The sequence below is a fragment of the Mus pahari genome, chromosome 20 (assembly GCF_900095145.1).
Source record: "Mus pahari chromosome 20, PAHARI_EIJ_v1.1, whole genome shotgun sequence".
In the NCBI taxonomy this organism is placed as follows: Eukaryota; Metazoa; Chordata; class Mammalia; order Rodentia; family Muridae; genus Mus; species Mus pahari.
The window spans coordinates 30,882,333-30,908,360 of NC_034609.1; the positions used below are offsets into that span (position 1 = coordinate 30,882,333).

Below are 26,028 nucleotides of genomic sequence, written 5' to 3' on the forward strand. Positions count from 1 at the left end.
CAATGGAGACCAGCAGAGGGCATTATATCCCCTGGAGCTGGAGTTATAGGTGGTTGTGAGCTGCCTGACATAAACTCAGGTCTTCCAGTAGCAGAACAGTAAGTGCTTTTAACAGCTGAGCTCTCTCTCTAGCACACTGCCCTCCCTACCCCTTCCCTCCCACCCCAGCCATCCCTTTAACCCTCCGTGGAATGAGATAAGTTGAAATGCTTGTAATAGCAGTTGGCTTTTGTGTTTTCGAGGTAGGATCTCACTATGTAGCTAGTCAGGATTTGCTTTGTAGACCAGGTTGACTTCAGAGTTGCAATGTTTTTTGTTTCTGCCTCTTGAGTGACCGACTCACCTAGTTTAGGGCTTTTTGTTTTGTTCTGTATGCATGCACCTATAGTTTAACCATAGCTTGGATGGACTTTTGTTGTGGTAGTTAAATTCTTTCAAAGTTATCTTTGTATGCGTATCCATTTTTATTTAGGGAATAAATCCATAGGCATGTGATTGCTGGGTCGCGGGCAGGTGTGATTCATGTCCTTTGGTTCCAACTCTCAGGGTCTGCTGTCAGGTCTGGGCTCATTTGTGTGCACACTTGTGAGTGTGCGCATTTGTCTCTTCCTCTGACTTCAGTGGCTGGGTATTGTCAGTTGTTTAATCTGGCTGGTCTGTTAAGCCGCAGTGACTTGGTTTTTGGTGTCTTTTAGGATCTCATGTAACTCAGGTTGACTTCAAACTGCTACATAGCCATGCAGACCTTCAGTTCCTGATCCCTGAGATGAGTGGGGTATGCAGCCATGGCACCTCTTCTTTTCCTCCTTCTCTTATATGTCTTGTGCTGGGGATGTCACCAGGGCCTTGCGCTGCAGCCCCAGCCCTGCCTTTTCTTCTTAGGAGCCTCCTGCTTGGTTCCTTCCATCATTATTCTGCTGGGATTGCTGGACCACAGTTGCTAGTGGCTTCCACATTGCTAGACCCGGAGGCCAGCTCTCAAGCTTAGCTCACTTGTCTCACAAATGGACACTACTCATTGATTCCTCTGTGGTACTCTGTGTGTCACTCAGCATGGTAGAGAGCACTCTGACTCACGGGCCTTTGCTAAGTCCCCTGGCCGGTCTCGAGACACTAAGATATTCCCAGTTCACTTAGTCCCATGTCCCTTTCTGCACCCTTCCTTTCATGAGATCGCATGGCCTTGTGGCTTTAAATTTCTTCTGTGTGTCTATGACTTGTAGTCTGGGTCTCTCCTCACAACAGCACTAAATAAACAGTGTTTATTCCTAATTAGCCCCATGAGGTATCAGCAAGCACGCAGCTCTCTCTGCTGGTGTATGACACACCTGTTACCTAGCACAGCTTCCAGATCAAACTGCTCTACGCAGTCAGTTCCGGGCCAGCCATGGACTACCTTAGCTTAAAAAGCAAAAAGGAGAGAGAGAGAGAGAGAGAGAGAGAGAGAGAGAGAGAGAGAGAGAGAGAGGAGAGAGAGAACGAACCTGGGTTCAGTTCCCAGTATATAGATGGCTAGCAACCATCTTGACTCTAATTCTAGGGCTTCTAACCCACACAGGCACCAGGCATGCATGGGGGGCACTGACATGCATGAGGGAAAACACCCGTATACCTAAAAAATACAGAAATAATTAATGAAAAAACAAAAACAAAACAAAAGAATACAAATCAATGCTTTTATTTATTTATTTTGAGACACAGTCTCACTATACAACCCTTGGCTGGCTTGGAACTCACTTCATAGACCAGGCTGGTCTTGAGCTTGTAGAGATTTCATGGGAAGCCTGCCTCTGCTTCCCATGGGGAACCCCGTGTCAGATCCTTAGCATTATGCATTTTGTGTTTTATTTACCTTGTTTGTTGTGATTACCCTGCGTTACCTACCACACATGTACGCGCACACACACATGCACACGCACCCCTAAAGCAGAGAGGCAGGACTTCACTGCTCGTGCCCACCCTGGGACCGTAGGTGGATTGTACCCTCAACCCCAAATGGAAGCCTTTGTTTCATTTCTCCCCTATCCAGTTGCATTGACATCAGTGTCTACTTTCTCTTGATTGGCACCAGATGCCGGGCCCTGGGGTCTAAACCGACTGTTAATGGTCTCTGAAAAGCTCCCTGTGTGTTGCTTTCCACCCCCTGCACCTCAGGCAGATATGCCCAAGCCAGAACCTCAAGGAATTCCCAGAGAAGCCAAAAGCGGCTCCCTCCCTGTGGCATCCCCCACCCTGATCCTCTCAAGACCAGGCTGGGTCTGTTTCGTGGCTTTGGTGTCAACCATGAGCTGTTGGAAAGAAAAGTCCTTTTAACGAGAGTCTGAAAAAGTAAACACTGGCCGTGCAAGCGCTGTTCAAACAAACCTGCTTTCAGGGTCCCTGGCTGAGACGCTGCTTTGTGCTGCCTCAGCTGAGGGGAGAAGAAAAAGCCTTCTGTTCAGCGCCCTGTGCTGGGCGGGGCTCAGTGCTGCTGCCGGCTGCTGCTCAGGGTTCTGTGAGGCCCTGGGCACTGGGATCTGTCGGCCCCAAGGGAACGTGGATGTGGCAAAGGGCTTTCCCACTTCTGGAGTGGATGAACTGAGTGCTAGTCAAGGTGACTTCTCCTTCCCTCTTGTTGCAGGTGTAGGGTGGCTTTGGCATTGTAGTATTGTAGGCGGTGGCTAAGCTGTTTCCTCCAGGCTGAGTGTGGGGACAGAGGAAGGATGGTAAATTTGAGGCTAGCCTGGTCTCCTGGTCAGATTCCTGGTCTTTAGGCCAGTGGAAGCTATATATTGAGATCCTGTCTCAAACATGAGAAACCCGATGTTTTCCTTTGTTTCTTTCTTAGGCTTAAGAGAGCCCTCAGGATTGGACCTGGGCGTGTGCGAGGCGCTCACCTTTCCTTTGCAGGGCGCTTTCTTAGGCTCCTGAGGCTTACCTGGAGATGGAAGGCTGGGAAGTTTATTTACTACTATTAACGGACACCTTCCTTTGAGTGTTGAGCTAGACTGTAGAGTTCAAGGATGAACGATGAAGGAGGCAGAATACACTGCACTCCTCCTGGATTTAAGGGTCTAAAGAAGAAGCTGGAGCCTTGCTGACTAATGGTACAAGCCTTTCCATGTGGGAGAGCACAGGGTGTCCCGGGCCTGAGTCGCAGAGACCTTAGCCTGGTGCCTACACCGCACATGACAGGCTTTTCAGACCTTGCATTGGTGACCTTGCATTGGTGACAGGGAATAAGACCATTGTTGGGAATGAGCTATTCTTTCCCCTGAAAATCCTTGCTTTTACATGGCCGGAATAATAGAGTCATTCTATGAATTTCTTCTTCAAGTATTGATGTTTCAGTGGCATGTCCTTGTTGTATGCACCTTTACACTCATGAATCCAAGACCTAATTGGAGCACAAGGTTTTATGCTTTGGAAATTGTAATTTTTAAAAACTCAGCTTTTGGGCTGGTGAGATGGCTCAGCGGGTAAGAGCACCGACCGCTCTTCCAAAGGTCCCGAGTTCAAATCCCAGCAACCATATGGTGGCTCACAACCATCCGTAACAAGATCTGATGCCCTCTTCTGGAGTGTCTGAAGTCAGCTACAGTGTAATTATATATAATAAATAAATAAATCTTTAAAAAAAAAAAACAACAAAAAACTCAGCTTTTAAGAAGGAAAAATGTTTCAACAGCAGAATATTAACCAAAATTTTTTTTAAAAGGAATTACCCTGTTTTTGCTATGCTTTGAACCTTTATAAGGATTTTTGTTCAATGCAAGCCTGTCTCAGTCCTGTGTGTATAAACATGGCTTTGGTCCTGCCTGGGGAGCAGGGAGAGGGGGTGATGGCTGAGGTTACCTGAGGGCACGGGGAATGGATGATCTGTGAAAACCGGCCCAGGCTGCATGGAGATTAATGGTGTGAGGAGGACTTTCCCTCCCTAGGGGCAGAGGAGCCTGGGAGGCAGCTACAGTAACTGATGGAGCAGCTCATTCTAAATACCTGGCTTTCCTGCTTGCCAGCCTGTATCCATCCCCTAAATCCCCACCAATATGTAAAATATGCTGTGACTTGGCAGATTTGCTGGGACAGATGAAGGCTGTGTTTTAAGGGGATCTTCTGCTTCAGGAAACTGTGCCTTGTTAGATGGAGGGCTGTGATAACCAAGTAGTTCTGGGGACATGGGGACAGATGACTTGGGGGTCAGATAGTACGAGCAGGGGCCTGCGTGGACTTTAAGGATAGCCCTCTTCCTTGCTTTGGAGACTGTGGTTTCTGTCCTGCCAGGACTCCTCTCTGATTGTCCCATCTGTCCTGGGACAGCCTTTGACTATTAAATGTCCAGGTTCGTCTCATTCAGTCCTCTGCAGTGGTCACATGTCCATTTAGACCCCTTCTCTCTGTGCCAACCATGTGCAGTGACCCACAGATTTCAGTGTCCAGCCTCTGCCTCTGCCCTGAGCGCCACACCCTTACTTCTGAGGACTCGGTAGTTCTTGTGGATGTCAGAACACCTTGACATGGCCACCATGTCCCAATCTAACTTTCCTGCCTCCTCCTGAGAAGTGGGATTCCCTTAGTGTTCCATGTTCCAAGGTCAGTGAGGCCTAGGTGTGGGCTAGGGGACCCTGCCCCCTCATGCTAACTCCACTTGGTAATCTGTTTCACAGTTCTCTTGGTATCTGTCTTGGCAGGTTCAGTCACTTTTACATTTTTCCTTTATTTTATTATTTTATAAATGATGTATATATGCCTGTGTGTGGGTTTGTACATATGGAGGAGGCCAGAAGAGGGTGTTGGATCCCTTGGAGCCAAAGTTACAAGCTGTTGTGAGCTTCTTGAAGTGGGTGCTGGGAATTGAACTTGGGTCCTCTGGAAGAAGAGTGAATGTTCTTAACTACTAAGCCATCTCTCTAGCTGCTGCCCACCTCTTTTTTTCTTTTTTCTTTTTTTTTTTTTAAGGCTCTCCTTTAGCTCAGACTTGGCCCACTCTTAGTGAGTATCGGAGGATAACCTTGAACTCTGATCTTTTGTGTCTCTACCGTGTGCTGGGATCATTTTGATCTGTGACCTCCTCTCTCCTCGGCCTTCACTCCCCTCTAGCTTGTTTTCTGCACTGCAACCAGAATGAGTTTTGAAGATACAAATTATAATTCCTATAAGTACCATCCTGTTGTACTTAAGATAGTGAAAACCAAAACCCAAACCAAACCTATTAGAAGGCTGGCCCACAGCGCGCTGCAGGGTTTGGCTCTGACTGGCACTTTGCCTCATTTGGGTCACATACCAGTCCAGCCCCATTCACCTTTGCTAAGCTCCTTGAAAGTGTCTAGGTCTTTGTACCCCAGGGCCTTTGCACATCTTCCTCATGCCCACCCCCATCCGGCCTGCTGTGTGAAATGTCAGGTCATCATTGAATTGAACTGTTGTCCTGTACATTTCTTGATGTTCTCACCAGACCAAGTAACATGTGATTTGTGACACTGTACATACCATGCATGAAACCTTGTCACCCAGAAGCCACTCTACATCTCCTTGTTGTTCGATCATTGGTTTTTCTTCCAGGAGCTTGCACAAAGGGGAGGCCCTAGAGGGAGGGGCTGGGTCTGTTTTCTTTCTCCAGCATAAGCAAGCTCCTAGCTTCTAGCAGGATCTGGCAGATACCTAGTGCCCTGTAACTACTTCTTGAATAAGTGAGCAAGAAGGAGAAAACGAACAGACTTGGATTTCTGAAGACTGCAGCCTTGTAGTTATGCTCTTAGGGGTCTTTCCTATCAAGAGAGAGAGAGAGAGAGAGAGAGAGAGAGAGAGAGACAGACAGACAGACAGACAGACAGACAGACAGACAGACAAAGAGAGATAGCGACAGCGTGAGCCAGCCTAGATGCTGTGTTCTCCAGAGACAGTAAGATTGCCAAGATTGCCATACCTATGCCACGGTAGAGCCCTCCTAGTGGGCTTTGTCCTACTTCAGCCTTGTTTCTCTGTGGTCAGAGTCACTCCTTGGCACACAGTGTCCCCATATGCTTCTTGAATTTTCCCCCTTCTAAAAATTTTATTTTGCATATGTGGATGTTTGCCTGCATGCATGTCTGTACATGTGCATGCTTGGTGCCTACGGAGGCTAGAAGAGGGCCTTGTGTCCCTTGGACCTAGAGTTACAGATGTTGTGAGCTGCCACGTGGGTGCTGGGGCTCGAATCCAGGTGGTCTGCAAGAGTGAAGAATGCCCCTCCCCCCCCAAGCGTCTCTCCAGCTATTTCTTCCTACTGTGGTTCAGGCTGGCCTGGACCTCACGGCAGTCCTCCTGCCTCAAGCTCCAGTTAGGTTTTGATTATTAGGCAGTGCCTCCCACAGTAGTAGAAAGACTTGCTGGAAGAGAAAGGGCCTTTGTCGTGTCCTGAGTGTGGCTGTGAGGAAACCAGAGGGCCGAGGGGAGGGGCCAAGGCTGCCATTTATAATTAAGATTCCAGTATATGGTTTTCAGCCACACGTGAGCCTTTCAGCCTCCACATGTGCTCCAGTCTGTCTCTCAGTTAGCTAATGGTTTCTTTAGTCCCATTATACATTGTAAGTCTCCCCAGCTCAGGGTGGTTTTTTTTTTTTAAGAAAATAATAGGGTGTTCTGTTCTCACCAGTTTAAATTTTTAATAGCTTTGCCAATTAAAAAAAAAAAAAAGCAAACTTTTCCAACTGTTCATTATGAAATTCACAAATGTACAGAATCCAAAGGGTGAGGAGTCACCCAGCACCCTCCACCTGACATCACAGTGACGTTTCATCTCTGTGTGTGCAGTGTGCACATGTGTGGTGCATTTGTGTGCGATGTGCCTGTACATGGTGCATGTGCAGATGTGTGGGTGGAAGGCATCGGGTGTTTCACTGAGTCTGGAGCTAGGCTGGTGCCCAGCACACCCGAGTTATCCACTTACATCCACACTGGGCAGCGCTGGCGTGACAGGTGTGCAGCCATACCAGGGCCTAGGAGGTTTTCTTCTTTTAATCTTAACTATTTTTGTTTATTTTTTGAGTATTTTTCCTGGATGTAAGTGTGTGTACCATGTAAGTGCCTGGTGCCCTTGGAGAGTAGAAGACAGTGTAGGAACCACTGGAATTGGAGTTATAGACAGTTGTGAGCTGGCATGAAGGTGCTGAGAATTGAACCCAGGTTCTCTGCAAGAGTAGCCAGTGCTCCTTAACCCACTAAGCCCACAGATCCGGCTTATTTATTTATTTATTTATTTTATTTTAGTGGGTGTGGGGAGTCATGCTTATACAGAAAATGTTCTTACCTGCTCAGCCATCTCCCAGCTTCCTGTGTGCATTTCTTTGTCTGAATTATTTAAAGGTAATTTGAAGTTATTAGGACCTTTTTTTTTTTTTTTCTGGAAAATTGCAGTCTATTCTCCTATAAAAACCACCTGAGAATCCCTGCAGATATTCTCACAGTCTGTCACACATCTCCCAAGTGTGTTCTCATAGGAGCTGGCCATGGTGGCTCCCGCCTAGCCTTGCTTGGCTGCTGTCTATGCACCCTTGGGTCCCTTGTAATAGTTGTAGGACTTGGAAGGTTTTGAGGAATTTGCTGCTGCAACCTAAAGAAGTCCTAGAGAAAGGTCCAGTGACTACAGGACAGTTAATGACAGGCTAGGCTAGGGGAAAGCTGCACACTTTAGCTTCTAGATACGAAGGTCAAGGTAGGCAGTAAAAATGGCAGCTTAGGAACTTCCTAGGCACAGTCTTCACAGGTGTCCCCAAAGAGTGTGCAGTGATCCCTCTGTTTTGCCACAGAGGGAACCAGTGCAGAAGATAAGTAACTTGTGACTTGCAGAGTTGGTCCTTTGGCAGGAGCACTGAGATTGAATCCACAGTGCATGGCTACACCAGCCTGCCCAGCCCCCACGATGCCTGTTGGAGATAAACAGCACCCCCCCCCCGAAAGCAAACCAAAGCAAAACCTTGCATCATTTCATGGTTCTGTTCCCTTCTCTTCCCTTCCCTTTCCCCTTCCTTTCCTTTCCTTTACTGGTTTTTCAAGGCAAGGTTTCTTTGTGTAGCCCTGGCTGTCCTGAGACTTGCTCTGTGTTTCTCAACATCGGAGACCCTGCCTGCCTATGCCTTCCGAGTGCTGGGATTCGTGTGTGTGCCACCATGCCTGCTTACGTCACAGTTTCAGTGGGTCAGGATTTAGGAACAGCATGGTCGGGGATGTCTCAAGGCTCCTTACTTTTTGGGCTGTTGTCATGCAAGGGCTGCACTGAGGCTGGATGGGCCGCTCCCAGGTGGTATGTATACTCCTGGGCCTGACATAGGCCTAGGAGGTCAAAGACTTCTACTCCCTAGGCTCTCAGAGTTTCTAAATCCCCACCGCTATTTTATAGAAACAAGGAGAATTCAATAAATTTCTCAATGAAACTAACCAAAAATAGAGACAGATGCAAAAAGAACCCTAAGAGACCCAGCGCAGGGCACAGAGATTAAGGGGAGGGAGAGATGCCTTGTGGGGCCTGGAAGTCCAAAACACTGCTCCCTGTCTTACTTCAGAGACCCTGGGATTGTTTTTTTGGTTAGGCCCTATGAGTATTTTCGTCGTATGTATTTTTGCACACCGTAGGAGGGCATTGGAGGGCATTGGATCCCATGGGACTGAAGTTATAGAACCAGTACCTGGGTTCAATTAAACACTGAGTCGGTCACATTCCCTGAAACTGGAGTTATAAGTTGTCTTGTGAGTGCTCTGAACTGAGCCCAGATCCTCTATATGAGCAGCCAGGGCTCTTAACCTCTGAGCATCTCTCCAGCCCCATGTTTGTTTTTCTTTGAAATTATGTGTATATGTTTGTGACTGGGTGTGGGTGTTGGTTGCCCTTCAAGACCAGGAGAGGGTGTCAGATCCCCTGAAGCTGGAGCTTAGAGTGGCCAAATGTGACTGGTAGGAGAGGAACTCGGGTTGTGTGTACAAGTAGTCCATGCTCCTAACTTCTGGACTCTCTCCAGCCCTTCTGTTAAGTTCGTAAAGGCTGTGTCTGTCTTAGACTGGAAGCTTGTTTTTACTTTTCTCCCTCCTGGGAGGAGAAGGATCCCCACTAAGTGTTCAAATTTACCTTAGTGTTTGTAAAAACTCTTTATCCATGGACTACCTTGATTGAGAGCAGTGGTTCTCAACCTCTGTGTTGCGACCTCTGGGGTTGGGGGCTGGCAGGTTTTGAATGACCTCTTTCATAGGGGTCACCTAAGACAATCAGAAAACAGATATTCATATCACGATTCATATCAGTAGCAAAATTACAGCTTTGAAGTAAGTAGTAATGAAAATAATTTTATGGTTGGGGTCACCACAACATGAGGGATCTGTGTTAAAGGGTCATATTAGGCAGGTTGAGAACCACTGATAGCTTACAATATGGTAGTCACCACTAACACATGAGATGGAGTGCTGAGTTGGGTGCAGGGCAGGTGAGGAAGGAGAATCTAGCACAGGACTAGATCCTTTCCATCCTGTGAGTATCTGCCTGCTAGTTCTCTCTGTGTAACTATTGAACACCCTTAAGATGGAGGTTCCGGTTCCCGACTGGACCAAACTGAGGAGAACTAGTGTCCATTGCAGGTAGATACTTACCTGATTGGAAGCTATACTCATAGCTGCCAATGAGTGTACCCAGACTCAGGGCAGCTAGGACTGGGTGTGTGCAGGGTATTCTTGTTTCATTCATCCTATGTGTAGTAGGGGTATAGCTTGACCCCAGTTTTTTCCTATGCCCCATCAGTAGCCTTGTTCCCTTGGAACAAGGGAACATAAATCAATAATGTAAAGATATTGTAGCTAATGTCTCATATAAAATGTCTTGAGAGACTATGGGCTTCCCACCTGCACAACAGGCAGAGCCTTACCATTCAGCACACCCACCCCACTCTGCTTTTTATGTCACACGTTAGGAAGGGTGGGGAAGCCTTGCCGGGAAGCCGGGTGGGTGAGACGGAGGCCCCTAGGTAAAGAATCCTAACTTGTGCATTTGACTCAATCTGTCCATGTTGCATTTTGTATCCAACAGTGGAGAACACGCAACTGACCCTGAACCTGCAGACAGAGAACAAAGGCAGTGTTGTCTCAGGAGGAGAGCTGACAATTTTCCTGGATGGGCCAACTGTTGATCTGGGAAGTGTGCCTAATGGCAGTGCAGTGACAGACGGTGAGTGCCGCCTTGCTCCCCAGGCTGTGCCAGGATAGGGCGGGTGGGCAGCCATGCTAGGGGCTTGGTTCTCTGCTAGGCATCTTGGTTAGAGATTCTTTAGCAGCCCTGCCTTAGTGTTAGCCCTGCCTCCTCTTAGTCTCCCAGATGAAAACATGACATGGTTCTCAAGGACCAAGATAAATGTCACAGCTTTGTGTGTGATTGTTTGAACTGAAGGCAGAGAAAAGCAGCTTTTCACCCCATGTGGACCTTGGAAATTAACCCCTCTTTAATAAATGTCCTCCCAGGAACATGAGTGTGCTCTTTTGAGATGGAGTTGGCTGGGTAGGAGGAGTTGTGTATCCTTGTGGAGACACAAACTAGGAAAATGGGGCAGGCAGAAGCAGGGGAGCGCCTCCTGCTTGGACCTAAGGGTGGGAGTCTTGCTAGTTTGTTCCATTCTATCTAGTCTGAAATTAGTCACTTCTGGATCTAGCAGGAAATTATTTCATGGAGTCTAAGGTCTGAAATGGGTTGATTCTCTCTCCTTTTTCTCATTAAATGTTTTGTTAGGTGTGGTGTAAGGTTGAGCTTCTCAGGCTAAATACACTTTCTGCAGCATTAGGAGTGGTGTGTGAGCTCTTAAGTCAAAGGCAGGATGCAGTCTCAGAGGTTGGAAAGAACTTAGCTGTTGAGACGTTTCTGCTCTGGGTCTGTTCTTGTAGAGAACTTGCGTTTGCTTCCCAACATCCACGTGGCAGCTCATAACCATCTGTGTCTCTAGTTTCAGGGGATCTGACAACTTCTTACCTCCACCACACTAGGCACACACACGGTGCCCAAGCATACACGCAGGCAAATAAAGAAATAAGTCTCACCAAAGAAAAGGGCCTGTACCAGGCTTTGCTTTGATTAGAGTACTTTTGGTGGGTTTGTTTGTTTGCTTGTTTGTTTGTTTTTTAAAGACAGAGTTTCTCTGTGTAACAGCCACAGCTGTCCTCTTTCTTTAAAACTTTTGTTATCACATAAAACATTTATTGCGTGTGGCAAATGTGTGGAGGTCAGAGTCCAACTTTGGGAATTGACTGTCTCTGAGGGATCTGGGGACTGGATCCAGGTTGTCAGGCTTGTAGCCAAGTGCTGTAACTGTGGCAGCACCGTCTTCGCATGTGTGCGTGTGCGTGTGCATGTGTGTGTGTTCACAGCACTGATTACATAGGCCCTCGTATAAGCATGTCTGATGTACTCTGTGCATGTTCCACCTGTGCTCCTTCACCTTCTCCTTATCATTTTTCTAGTCGGTTCTCTTGGTTTTCAGACTTTCACTCTGCCTTTGTTATACAAATATACATAATTTTTAAAGATTTATTTTAATTATTTTGTGGTGTATATGTGTGTGTGCCACATATATGTGGGTGTCCCCAGAGTCCAGAAGGAAGAACCCTGGAGCTTGGATTGCAGATGGTTGTGAGCCACTTAATTTGGGTGCTGGGATCAGAACTCTTGTCCTCTATAAGCAGCAACTGCTTTTAACAACTGAATTATCTTACCAGTTCCATATATGCATATTTTTTTTTCTTGAGATAAGATCTTACTGTATAGCTCAGATGGGCCTTGATCTCGCTGTCACCCAAACTGCCTTACTGTGATACCTTGTCTTAGTCTTGCCTAGCTGTTTGCAGGGCCTTTTAGGTAGAGTGACGTGATCTACATTGGCTTTACAAGCTCTGTTTGCATTGTGAAAAGTGTTCTCATTCCATGCACTCACTTGGCCCCCACCTTAGAGAGGTTGGAGTTCATCTGATGGATAAGGCAGGGCTGTGTGTTAGCATCTGGGATGTTCTTAAATGTCTTGGAGAAGAGGCACTGTTTCCCAAATTTGAGTTCCAACTGTGGGATCTCAGATAATAATCCCTATTCTTTGTACCAGTGGCTACAGATGTCCCTGTCCCATCATGGTGGGTAACTCCTAAATTACAGAGGGAATTCTCTGCCTGGTGGGTAGCTCTCACACAAGGGCTGATTCTCTCTCAGCATTTCTATTCTTTCTTGTGATTGATCCATTCTCCAGGATCACAGCCACCTTCAAGAGAATCCAGTGGGACTGCTATAGCTCCAGAGACCCGGCACCAGCCCCCCAGTACAAACTGCTTTGGTGGCAGATCCCGGTAAGTAGTCCTTGTTGGTGAGATGGCCCCGAAGTTATGGAAAATACACTAGCTAGTGGCAAGGAACCGTACATTCAGAAACTTGGAAATTTCCTTTCCCTGCTCCAGATTGCTAAGGCGTTCTGAAGGCAGCACAGTACTCACATTCTTAGGAGAGGCAGCAGTACACTGACAATGACTGGGGGCTGGTGGGTCAGCCTTGTGGGTGAGAGAGACCTGTTGATCAGACTGTGACCTCTTACCTGTCAGGGGCGCTGGCGGTCACATGCCTGGGGTACATGCTTCTTTGGATGTAGGACTTTCTGACTACGTTTCTTTCTGGAGGGTGGCTGATGGTTTTCCTTTGGCATGTTGGTTAAAATGTTCTATGCTGAGAGTCTGAGCTCATTCATACTTGTTATGCCTATTGGGGATGATGTAATTCTGCTTATTATTTCTCCTTATAACCTGTATTAGTGCTCTAAACTCATTTCCATGGCAACTGAATTCCTAGGCAAGAGAATAGTTTTAAATGTATTTGAGAGATGGTGGAGAGGAGGAGGAAGAGGAGGAAAAGGAGGAGGAGGAGGAGAAGGAAGGGGAGGAAGAAAAGGAAGAGGAAGATGATGATGTGTTTAGTGTTTACTACAATGTATAAAATCCACAGATATTTTCAGGAAGAGAATTATATGAGTATAGCCATAAAAATTATCTTCTTACAATGTGCACATTTTTGATCGAAATCTTCCCAGGTAAATCCCAGAGGGTACAGAATAATGCTTTTGGGAAATCGAGTTGTGTCCTAACCAGTACCCATTTCATCTTTGAGAGCAGAAAACAGCTTCTGAATTGGTTTGTTTATGGTTTTAAGGTGACCAGAGCTTATTGACTGCAAGAGCAAGTGGATGTTTGGCATTTGCCCTTTGAGGCCCCGGTTTCACCAGAAGCTGAGGTCTGTCTCCCTGGTCTCACTTCTCTTGAGTGTGCACAAAAGGATCTCCTCACACTGCAGACCAGTCACAGTCTGTGACTTGCTGTGCTAGATGGCTTCTAGGATGTAGTATATAGTTAGGTCTTGCAGGATCAGGCCCTGTAATATGCTTGGCAAGTACTGTATCAGTAAACGAGTAGTCCAGAGCTGAGGGGAACAGAATCTCCTTAGTGGGAGCCAGCTCAAGCCGGATGCCTCAGCATCTCTCCCTACAAAAATGCTTTCTCTGCTCTAGTGCTTCATAACCACTTTCTTGGTTTGCTTAGCTGGACTTAGCAACTTTGAGTCTAACATACTGATGCCGCTTAGAGACTCAATCAAACATGAGCCTTACAGACACGAGGACCTGAGTTCAAACTCAGCACCCTCATAAAAATCCTTGTAATCTCAGTGATGGTGGTGGCAGTGGAGGGCGAGCTGCTGCAGGAGGTCTCTGGGTGTGCTGACCAGCTCGCCTAGCCCACCTGATGGGTATCAGTGGAAGACTCTGTTTTGTTTTTCATTTGTTTGTTTGTTTTTGGTTTTGTTTGGTTTTTCGAGACTGTGTACCCTTGGCTGTCCTGGAACTCACTGTGTAGACCAGACTGTCCTTGAACTCAAAAACTCACCGGCCTCTGTCTCCCAAGTGCTGGAATTAAAGGTGTGCGCCACCACACCTGGCTGGAAGACTGTTTTAAAGGGGGAAGAAAGGATTCTTGGAGAAGACATTGAAAGTTATTCTCTGGCTGTCATACATATGTACCTGCTCATGTGCACCTGCACACACACACACACACACACACACACACACACACACACGTGTGTGTGTGTGTGTGTGTGTGTGTGTATGAGGTATTTTTATTAGATTCTGTAATCTCTCCTTTTTCTTTCTTTTGGGAAGGGAACTCAGATAACAGGTTGGCCTTAAACTCCTCATCCTTTTGCTTCCCAACTGCTGGAATTGTACACATGTGTTCACCATATCTGGATTAATAATATCTTTTTTTAAAAGATTAATCAATTTACTTTATGTATATGAGTACACTGTAGCTGTCTTCAGACACACCAGAAGAGGGCATCAGATCTCATTACAGATGGTTGTGAGCCACCATGTGGTTGCTGGGAATTGAACTCAGGACCTCTGGAAGAGCAGTCAGTGCTCTTAACCACTGAGCCATCTCTCCAGCCCAACAATATCTTTTTAATTAAAAACACATATTTATTTGTTTCTCCATGTATTGTGTGTGTGTGTGAGTGCCTGGTTCTCCTGTGGAGATCAGAGGGTAATTCTCTGGATCCCAAGGTAGTGGTCCTGGGGATCCAACTCTGGTTACCAGGCTTGGTGATGAGGAGGCCTTAGCTTGCTGAGCCATCTCACCAAGCCTGACAAATACCTTTTTAATTAATACCTTTATAGATAAAATTATAAAAAATTGATTGAGAAAAGTGGGATTCTATGACATGTACTTCCCTGCTACTGTGGAAGGCTGAGGCGGGATGATCACTAGAGCCATAAGGCTAGCCTGAGACATACAGGGAGACTATGTTTCAATAAAAACAAAACAAAACAAATAAAATAAAATGGATGGGAACAAATAATCTTGAAATCAGAACTGTTGACTTTGGAGGAGGAGACTGGCATAATAATGAAAGGCTACAGAAGAAGCCTGTGTAAGGCCATGCTGTTTATTACATGCTGAGCTGCAGGGGTGCTGGGTTCTTGAGGACAGAGTCTAGATTCTCAAAGGTTCTATAATAGCTTCTTATGTCCTTTCTGCCTGGTTACATGTGTAATCGGGTAGAGTGGTTCTAGAGGACGCTCTATGCTGACCTCATAGGACACCCTGTGGGACTTAGGGTCCAGGGGAAAGCCTGCCCCCTCCAGCTAACATCCTTAATCTTGGTGACCTGAGAGGACTGGTCACAAGCCATTTCATATTTTATTAGAGAAGAAGCAAGTATGAGTTGCCCCCAGGCTTGTGCGCATTGGCAGGCACTGTATATGCATTGGCATACACTGTATATGCATTGGCATGCACTGTATATATGCAGCATTCCATGCCCATGGAGGAGCTGGTATATGGTGAAGGCCTGAGGAGAGTATAGTAGGACATTCATGGTTTGTTTCTGTTGCTGGAACAAGGCTGGCTTTGGACACTTGTCAGCTCAGGTTGGGAAGGACTCCCATGTCCTTGGTACTGTGCACCGTCATGCAGGATCCCCTCTCTTTATAGTGAGTTCCGACTTAGTGATGTGAGGGAGCTCATGGAGCAGGCAGACACATGCAAGAGAGGAAGCCAGCGTGGCAGAGCAGAGTGAGCAGAGTGGACCAGGAGGTTTCCTTTGTCCACATGTTCAGGACAGTGCCACTGATCCCAGGCGCTAAGAGACCCAGTGGAATGTGCGCAGAGGGAAGAGGGACTGAGTAGAAGGGGTGACACCAGTGCGGCAGCCTTCCTTCCTCAGGGTCTCCTAGAGGTTAGAAATGGTCTCGAAACTCCAGGCTGGAATAGGGAAGCCAAGGGTGTCTGGGTGTGGTGTGCTGTTTCTAGATCTCCTGTGATCCTCTCTCCCCTTTCTTCCTCTCTGTTGTGTGAGGTGAGTGGTGGGAGGGAACCCAGCCAGTGCATTGTCCGTGTGGGCCCTTTCCCTCCCAGCCCTACCTTGTGGGGCCTTGGATGTGAACCTCTGGGAAGGTTCCTAGATAAGGAAATGAGTCACCATAAAGGAAGTCTTTATTTCCTTTTAGTTTCATGAAGTTGTTGGTGCCCCCAGTGTTAGGGATGGAATTAAATGTTTGACATACTCTAGGCAGGAGCTGTGCTCTTGGTCTGTGTGTACCCCAGCCACCTAAGTTGTCTAGGTTGGCCTTCAATTCACTCTTCTACCCGGGCTGGCCTTGAACTCGTGATCCTCCTGCCTCAGCCTCTGAATAGTTGGATTTACAGGCCTGTGTCACGGGCCGGTAAAGCTTTTCATTAGAAGGTCTCCACAAGGGATCCTGGTTAAGAAGCTGGGTGGACTTAGCTTATTTTCCTTTATCATGTCTATATCAGTTTATTTTGAATATAGTGGATGTGAATGCTTTCTGTTGCTGGGAGCTGAACCTAGAGCCTTGACCACGTCAAGGGGGCACTGTAGCACTAAGCTATACTCTCAGTACTTCATATGTGCTGTGCATGTGTGAGAGATGAAGGTCCTAAGGCCTTGGATTTCCTCAGGGCCCTCCAGATAACCTTAGTTTAAATTTGCATTTGAACATGTTCTTCCCAGTGACATTCTAACTATGACCGTTTTAGGACATCCTGGTAATGGTTTTATGTCTCCCTCTGTGACCCTTCTTTTTTGTCCTGCTATGACGAAAACCTCTTAGATTTATTAGCTCCCTTGACTTGGCATTAGTAACCCCCCTCCCCCAAGACTGGAAAGAGCTGTATTCTGGGAAGTCTGTACAGCCCAGAGCCTCTGGTGAGCTCTGAATAGCTCATGGGCTGTGTCTGCAGACAGCGGATCCCAGAAAGGAAAGACAAATAAACTCAGACGGGTGTGAGTCTGCTGGGAAGCCCTGGGAGGGCTGAGGGAGAATGGGGGACCAAAGCTGACAAGGAGAGAGACGCTCTGGGACCTAAGCCATTCTTCAGTCTCTGCTGGCTACTGCCACTCCTTCTTCCATGGAGATGACCAAAGCTGCCTTGGAGACGTGCCCCTGACAGCCTGAAGTGAAATAGAGTTTAGCACCTTTATGCTTCCCCTTAAAACCTGGCTATAGTCTCATTCTCATTAGTGACGCTGGAAAGAAGAAAGGAGACCGTGTACATGCATTTCATCATTCAGTGGTGACAGACACAGTCCCTGCTCCCAGGGAGCCTTCAGGCTGTCTTCTGAGTTGTTGAGACCATGGACAAGCATTTGGGGCATTTTCAAAAGTAATTATAAAGATTGGTACCATCTAAATATGCACGTTGATGCACTGTTTATCACTTAATAAAAGTGACATTTACTTATTTATACCTGTTTATTTTATAGCTAGCTATTTGACATTTCCTCTGTAGGATGGGAGCCAAGGGAGAGGTGGTGTGACCCAGAAAGCTAAGTAGAGCCAAGAGTAAGGAAGCCAGACTCACAGAAGTCATGGCGACAAAAATATGGAAAGGCACAATGCCTGGTACCACGGACTCTGTAGCAAGACACTGGGCAACAACCACGAGTGCTAGTGTGTACACACCCAAGTGTTTATACATCAGCATACCCATTGTGTGTACACATCCAAGTGCTACGCACCAGGACTGTTGATGTGCCGGTGTGTACATAGCCAAGAGTGGGACATTTAAAGGTACTTTGAAAGAGTTTGCTGATCTAGTGAAGTGGGGGAAGAGGGGTGTCTCTCTAAGCAGAGTGCTCTGCGTGGACAAAGACAGGAAAATAAGAGAGCTTGGCTGACTCAGGGACAGGAGTCCTTTGGTCATACATACTCCATGGAGGTGATTGCTGTAGCAGCCCCAATTCAAAAGCCCCCGCTGTCGTCTGGTTTGTTTTTGTGAGAGGCATTTTAGATTCCCAGCAGAAGCACAGGAGTCCTCATTCACCTCGGCAGCCTGTGTCTGAGGGAGGCTGGTGACACTGGTCTCATTCAGAGGCCATTGTTTATGCTAGGGCTCTGCTTGGTGGTGTCCGTTCTGTGGGTTTTGACAAATTTGCGGTGTGTGTTCACCGTTACAGCCTCATGTAGGGTAGCTTTTGCCGTGTGTTTTATTTAGTCAGCCCTCCCTGCTCTCCTGGCTCTGGCACTGGCCCTTTCATTTCTTTATATTTTTCCTTTCCTGGAATTCTGTGCACTGTGGGGCCGCTTTCACACTGGTTTCATTGACTCAGAGTACAGTTGATTTCCGTTGAATACTAAATAGTATTCCAGTGTTTGCATCCAGCATGTTTGATTTATCTACTCACTTACTGAAGCATACTTTAGTTGATCCTAAGTTTTGCTAACTATGAATAAAGCTGCAGTTAGCCTTGGCTTCTCAGCAGTACAGCCTGTATACCCAGAACTTTCCTGAGAGGGAGGCTGGGGGGTCTGCCAGTGCCTGGGAGAGGAGGGCGACGTGGGAATGCCCGGCACAGTACATTTAAGACTAAAATCAGAAACCAACTGATAGGATTTATGGTCCTCAAAGAAATGGACACTTTTTCCCCCTAAGCAGGGTCTCACTGTGTAGCTCTGACTGTCCTGAAATTTACTATGTAGACCAGGCTGGCTCAAAGCTCTGCTCACCTGCCCTCCATCTCACAAGTGCCAGGATTAAAGGCACATGCCTCTACCTGACTGACTTTTAAAAAAAATTTATTTATCTATTTATCTATTTATTTATTTATTTATTTATTGTTGTTGTTTTTCGAGACAGGGTTTCTCTGTATAGATAGCCCTGGCTGTCCTGGAACTCACTCTGTAGACCAGGCTGGCCTCGAACTCAGAAATCCGCCTGCCTCTGCCTCCCAAGTGCTGGGATTAAAGGCGTGCTGACTTATTTTATTTTATTTTTTGGTTTTAGGAATTTTAGTACCTGTGACGGTCCTTGGAGTCATGCCCCTTCCCTGCCAGTCTGCCCCTTGTCAGTTTGTGGCCAGCAGGCTCCATAGCATAGCTCCCATGCCACCCTGTGGTGAAACCTATTCTGTCCCCCAAATCAGCAGCATCAGAGGCCAGGGCCCTCAGGGTAGAGTGCAGGAGTGTGTCTCGTCAGGAGCCACCTGGCTGGGGACAGTTCCCACACAGACCTTGGTCCTATGTAGGTGACCCTGCAGTGCTGCACAGGATGCTACGCGTTGGGCTTGGCTGACTTAATACTTTTAAGTCTCCACAGTTGGACCAAAGCAAGTCCATATGAAAACAGGCCATCCCGACTAAAGAGTGAACCTAGTTCAGACCATTGGACATCGTCATTTCAACTGCTGGCTTCCTGTTCTAGAGTCTGTATTGGCTTTGCTTGTTTGCTTGTTTAAATAATCAATGAAGATACCCAGTAGTCATGGTACACGCCTTTAATCCCAGCACCTGGGAGGCAGAGGCAGAGGCAGGCGGATCTCTGAGTTCCAGCCCAGCCTGGTCTACACAGAGAAACCCTATCTTGAAAAAATCAGCGAGGACTACCCTTGAGCAGTGGTAGAATAGAGATGAGACCGGAAAAAATACTTGCAACTACCTAGATGCAGTCATGGAGGAGACTGGAGGATGAGAAAATAGAGGGTATCTCAGACTCACAGATTGTGGTGCTGTCTACAGAGAAAGGAACCTCAGAGAAAGGGGGTGTGTCACATCCCCTACAGTGTTGGCCTGGCTGAGGGAAACATCACCCTCACCTCAGAGACACAGGCATGTGGCCACAATTTAGAATGCAGGACTGATACTCTAGGACTTGTCAGCTCAAGAAATCTGTGGCTAAAAGGGAAAGGTCTAGGAGAACGTGGGTCTTGGAGGAATGGCTCCTTAGTCAAAATGTGGGCAGCGTGGTGTGTGTGGAAAGACGTGAGCAGAGCCGACTGCTAGTGCTCAGAGCAGACATGGGTGGGAAGACAAGCAGGCGTACAAGCTGGAGTGCTTGTTTGTGGCTGTGTTTGGTGTGATGAGGTCGGACTTTTCTTTCAGGTTCTCTGGAGTGGCGTAGCTCCCTGGAGGGTACCAGTTACTGGAGGTGGTAATTGGGGTTTGGCTTAGTGACTGTCTTTGTGATAGCCAACTTCATAGTATAAAAGGAGTGACTCCTTTCAAATGCTAAAACAATTCTATATTTGAGGCTTTCCCCCATTTTGTCACAGAACTGAAACCTAAATTTTATATTTTATGGTTTCATTAAATTATTATACCTTATTAGAAATTTAATGAAGATACGGGCTTCAACATTCTTTGTGCCTCCCATCTTTCTACTTCATTAGTTCACCTCACTCTGGAATCTGTTTCCAGCATTCTGTCACCATTACAGCCACCCCCAAACCCTCTCATGCCACCTGCAGGTTTAATGCTGTGACCTGGTCCTTTCCAGAGACGTCCTGTGCCTCACATCCTATGGGAGACTATTCCCTTCTCTTCTTCTGATTTCACTCAGCTTTATTACTTTAATATGTGGTGGCTTATGCCTGTAGCCCAGCGCTTGGGCGGATAAGGCCAGCTTGAGTGCCTAGCAAGACCTTGTCTTACTGCCTCTCCTCCATAGTTTGATTTATGCAAAGAATTACAAATGTATTCCATAAAAGTGGGACAAAGTATTCAAGAGAGGCATCATGGAAAGGTGATGTAGGAGGTTTAGGGCTAGGGATTGAACATTGAATGAATGGGTTGGGGAGAGTGAGTGAGAGCACGTGTGTATGGGGGTTGGTGGGTGAGGTGTGGGTGCTGGGGATGAAGCCAGGCCCTCTTGCATGCTGTCTACCACTGAACTGCATCCCCAGCCACTTCTTTCTCTTTAAAGTTATTTAGCCTGAGCATCAGGCTCACCACTGTCTGGGACTCCAGTTCCGGGAGATGAGATGCTCTGCACTCCATGTTGGATGCAGTGGCATTCAGATACAGGAGTTACAGCCCGTCCAGCATGCCTGCAGGAGGGATGTGCTGTCTCGGAGAGAAGCTCTAGCTTTCTGTTTGCAGTATATGTGTACCTGTGGAAGTTGGTGTTTACCACAGTGTGCGTGCGCCTTGGATCTCCTGAAACTGGGTTTGAAGGTGGTCTGCGATACTTATGTGGGTGCTGGAAACTGAGTTAAAATTTCCAGTGCTAACTGCTGAGCCCTTTCTCTTGCTTCTAATTTTAAAAATTGTATAAGAAATCCTTTAGTTTAATATTAGTGAAGCTGCCTGCCTCTGGCTGCTCATTGATCTACTTGGCATTATTCTCTTTATATTAAAAAAAAGGTGATTTTGTTTTCTTTTGTCTTTTTACATCTATCTATCTGTCTGTCTGTCTATCTATCTATCTATCTATCTATCTATCTATCTATCTATCTTTGCTTAGTTTCTTGTTCTACCTTGTAGGCTCTAGGGATCAAACTGAGGTCCTCAAGCAAGGCAGCAGGCACCTTCCCCTCCAGAGCTGTCTCGCTGACCCTGCTTGGCATTTATGCCCCATCCAGTGAAGGTCAACCTTTTCCCAGGGTCTTTATATTCTAGGTGCTATTTCTTATGAAAGCATTTACCTGATTTTTAAGCAAAAAAACCCCATTCATGATCATTTGTAGTTTTGCACTGTCAGTTGGCCTGCTTATGTTTCGTGTGATCCTTGGTTTATTTGAACTCATTTCCATCATTATGCTTCATAAAGTCTGTCTGTCTGTCCTGCCCGTTTGATTTTCCTGAACATTTAGTCTAAGATGGATGCAGGCGTGCCCCTGTAATCCTAACTTTTAGGGGACCCAAATAGGAGGGTAGTGAACTTCAAGCCAGTCCAGTCTGTCTTTCATAGTGAGAACCCATTTCAAATAAAAAAGAGAACTTTCTCAAAAGAAGCTTCCAAAACAGACAGACAAACAAACAAGAATCTTGTGAGTCGAGGGTGTTTCTGACTCACTTGATGGCTGATTGTCACATTCTGAGTCTGGCTGTGTGGAGAGGCTCGAAGTGCCTATGCACTCCCTGTGTGCACACTTTCTGTTGGAGGTTTTGATGACTGCTAGCATTTCTGTGCATTGGATCTACCGTGTGTCCTTACAAATGGCCCTTGAAGGGGAACTATTTTTATAACAGAGAGGAAAAAAAAGAAATTAGTGAAGACCCAAAGTAGGATATGGTACAAATACTTATTTTTGTTTCTCCTTTAAAATGAAAATGACTTTCCGTGTGTGTGTGTGTGTGTGTGTGTGTGTGTGTGTGTGTGTGTTTACATGTGGAGGTCAGACAGTTTGCAGAAATAACTTTTCTCCTTCCACCAATATGGGTTCCAGGGATTGAGCCGAGGCCACTTTTCTTTACACTTAGAGAACGATGGATGATGGTCAGGGACGGTCATTAGGAATTTCTTCTTCTTCCTTAGTTTGTTGGTTTTCTTGCAGGAGGAGGAACGCAGGGAGAGTGGACTGAGCCTCCCAGCTGAGCGTCTCGGATGTGGGTGGGCGAGAGCACCCCTTTCGTCTTTGTGTCCCAGGTGGAGCCCAGGGTAGTGCCTTGCTGCACGTAGCCGCAGCTCGCTCAACAGCTCGGAGTTTGCTGAGCTGAAAGAGCCTTGTGTTTCTGTGTTTCATTTGCCAGGACTTGAGGGTGGCTCTTGACTACTGGTTTACATTCCTTTGCACCCTCGCTCTGAGGTGTGAGTGAGAGCACAGTACGGGAGCACGGGTGGAGGGGACTTATTTAACTCTCTGGCCTTTTCCCAGACATCGAGTCCCTTTCACGGGGGGGGGGGGGTGTCTCACTCCTTAGCCCGTTTCTCTGCTTCCATCTGGTGCCTTTCTCCCCATGCTTGGTATGTTCCATATTGAACATTTTCATAGACTCTTCTTTTCAGATCCTTGCAGCTGACCCTAGACCCAAAGATAAGTTGCCAGGTAACCAAGTCTTGTTTCAGGAAAGAATGTGTAAAGACAGTTCTCTGAATCTACCAGAAAAGAATATTTCTAACCTTTGAAGAACAGTCAAGTCTCATAGGTAGTTGTCTAAATTCTCGAGTGCTTATTGGACCTTGAAAGCATGCGCCTCACAAAGGAGCCAGTCCCTGCACTGTTGTCCCCTGGCGATGGGCAAGGATTCCAAAGAGGCCTTAATGGAAGAGGTCCTAGGAACTCGAGTGAGATGGGGCACCGTGCAAGGACTATACTGATGTTTCCACACACCTGTGTGTTTGAGACTTGGTACCTTTGCATCTTCCTACTTGTCTCTTTCTTTCCTTAGGCCAGGAACGATGGGTGGGTCAGCTCCCTGGAGCACTGAGTCTCTAATTCTTCTCTTCTGCCACATGCCGGAGAAAGCACTTCTCTTAGAGATGGGGCATTGTGTTTTTTTCATTTTATAAAAGAACAATTTGCTCCATTTTTTGAGTCAAAAAACTAAGGTGAAATGGCTCTATATAGTGTCTGTATAAGAAACAGCTAGTTAGTATCTGTGAGGCAAAGGCTGATAACTTCCACAAAGTACTAGTACATCCTTATGATGTGTACCGACTAGTAATATATCAACCTGACATAAGCCAGTGTTGTCAGGGAGGGTGGAACTTCCATTCAGACAGACTGACAGAAACAGAAAGGACAAAGAGAGGGAGAATGAAAGAGAAAACTGTGAAAAGGTAATGTGTGATTGGAGAGCTCATATTTGTAATTGTGATTGTAATAAAGTAAAAAGCCTGTGATTGTGAATGGCCACAATGTCAAGTGAAATTAAGAAATGCTTGGTGAAAGACAGCTTGCAGAACTGACATAGCTGATATTGTGGAAAGATGTAAACGTGTCTATGTTTCTGGTATAGTTTGCTCACAGTGGGTAATGCCACACTTACAGGTTTTAGGCATCAGGGTAGGGTATATTGGAGGGGAGAGGAGAGGTGAGGAAGGAGGAGAGGGGAGGGAAGAAAGGGAGGGGAAGAAAGGAGAAGGAGAGGGGAGGGAAGGAGGGGAAGGGAGGAGAGGGGAAAGGAGGGAGGAGGGGAGAGGAAGAGAGATCATGTCAGAAATTGTGCCTACCTTAGTAAGTCACTTAGCTCTTGCCTTTGATCATGTCCTAGGCTTTGCTTGAAAATTGCTGTTAGAGGAGAAGGGGCTGGAGAGATGGCTCAGTGGTTAAGAGCACTGGCTGCTCTTCCAGAGGTCCTGAGTTCACCATCTGTAGTGTAATCTGATTTCTTCTTCTGGTGTGCATGAAAACAGAGTGTTCATAGACATAAAATAAGTAAGCCTTTAAAAAAGAAAATTATAGTTAGAGAATAACCTGCAAAATGAAACCAGGGCTAGGAGCTGATGTGGAAACCGTATGAGTCTAATGAAGTAAGTTATGATGCTTGATCGTTTGACATGTTGTTTAGGGTCAGCCTTTGTGGAGAACAATATCAAAAACTAGCAGTGGGGAATTCTAGCCTTTGGCAGAGAGGCTATCCCTATCTCTGTGGCTGTGTGTCTGTCTGTCTCATTAGGATTTTACTAGTCTGACTCCTGGGCACAGTGATCTTCCTAGTAGTGATGTGTGCCTTGTGGGTAGATTTCAGGATTTGAAGAGTTGGGGGTGGTGGTGAGTGACAGCATCACAAGTAGACAGATTACAGGCTTGAGCATGCTTCTGGACCAGTCTTGCCTTTCTCATTCATCAGATCACTGTTTCTTAACTGCCTCCAATGAAGTCAAATTAGGTGCTGTGTGTGGAGAGTCACAAAACCAGACATGGTTCCTCTTTCAAGGACCTTATTGAAGACAGATGTTAAACTAACAGAAGCAAAAACAAATACAGACTTGCAAGTCAGAGTCCCATAGTGGGAATGAGGACTTACGATGCAGCCACATGCAGCTGAGATCGCATTTGCACTAGATGGAACACACATGTTAAGATCTAGGATTTGTCTTTCTGTCCAGGTGGGTTGAGCGACCAAGGAAAAGTGTGCAGGTGAGCAGATGGGCAGAGCTGTGGCTCTCGGGTAGGAGGGCACAGCAGCGGCTAGGGAATACCATTCCTTTCTTCCCTCCCTCCTGCAGCATGACTGTCTTTGTGACTTGTCACATCAGAACAGTTAGAAATAACTCACTGTGTCCCCAGTACAGTTGCCTCTCACTAGCCCTGGGGACTGATTTCCTGATCCTCCCTAGGCTAAAATTCACAGACACTCAGGTCCCACAGGTTAGGTGGCGTAACCATGTAACTTACCTAAATCTCCCATATACATTATGTCACTCTCTATAAACCCTTTAAAGGCCATGCAAATAGTTTAAGGAATAATATCAAAATAAAGTCTTTCATTCATTATGTATGCTCCCCCCAGTTCTTTTTGATCCCCAGTTGGTTGAATCTGTGGAGGTAGAGAACCCTCTGGTATACTAGGGGGCATACTAGGGCTGGGCACTAGAGCCTGGTCAGTAGTCAGTTCCTTCAGGATTAGAACTGTCAGCCAGGGAGGTAGTGGGAGGCCAGGGTAAGTTCCAGTAGGAAGAGAGGTTGGACAGACAGCTTGGTATCCCAACTTTCTGCAGATTCCTCTTGTGTGTTAGTGGAGGTTGATGGCCCACAGGACAGATTCCTGTGTGTGTGTCCCATGTCCTTTAGTGCTGGTTCTGACAGTCTTCCATGTTGCTGCCTCTGTCCAGGGGCCTTTCTTCCATCTTCTAGTGCTGTGCTGACTCATTTCCTCCATTCTGAACTTGAGCTGCCTTGTGAGTTTGGCAGAGTGGGGTTTTCCAATCATCGAAGCTCAGCGTGCGACCTGAAGTAGGAGTGCATGAAGGACGATTAATTCTCTCTTAGGGAGACTTTGGTCCAGTATAGTAGCAGCCATGGAGAGCATTGCTGTCTTCTCCAGGCTGAGCAGAAGTCGATCATTTGTCTTACTGGAGTTAGACTGGACTTGGAGCAGTGCTGTGTCTTCTTTCCCTGTCATTTCTGAGGCTGGCAGCTTAGAGGTAGTGTGTAGAGTGGGGCCATAATGACTCTGGGAGTGACTCACGCTCTCGTTTTTAGCTCTAATTGGGTCTTCCTTGGCTCACCTGCCCATCCACCTCCAATTTCTTTCTTTCTTTTTCTTTCTTTCTTTCTTTCTTTCTTTCTTTCTTTCTTTCTTTCTTTCTTTCTTTCTTTCTTTCTCTCTCTCTCTCTCT

At 46.6% G+C, this 26,028-nt stretch overlaps 1 protein-coding gene across 1 annotated transcript in view; it reads left to right on the top strand.

The window, feature by feature from the left end:
- The window catches only part of Wwp2 (WW domain containing E3 ubiquitin protein ligase 2), a 118,386-nt gene that overhangs the window by 34,121 nt on the left and 58,237 nt on the right, over positions 1-26,028 (top strand). Inside the window, exons 5-6 of the mRNA XM_021220650.2 lie at positions 10,028-10,165; positions 12,219-12,315. Coding sequence (XP_021076309.1) covers positions 10,028-10,165; positions 12,219-12,315 — 235 coding nt within the window. The remainder of the gene's footprint in view (positions 1-10,027; positions 10,166-12,218; positions 12,316-26,028) is intronic.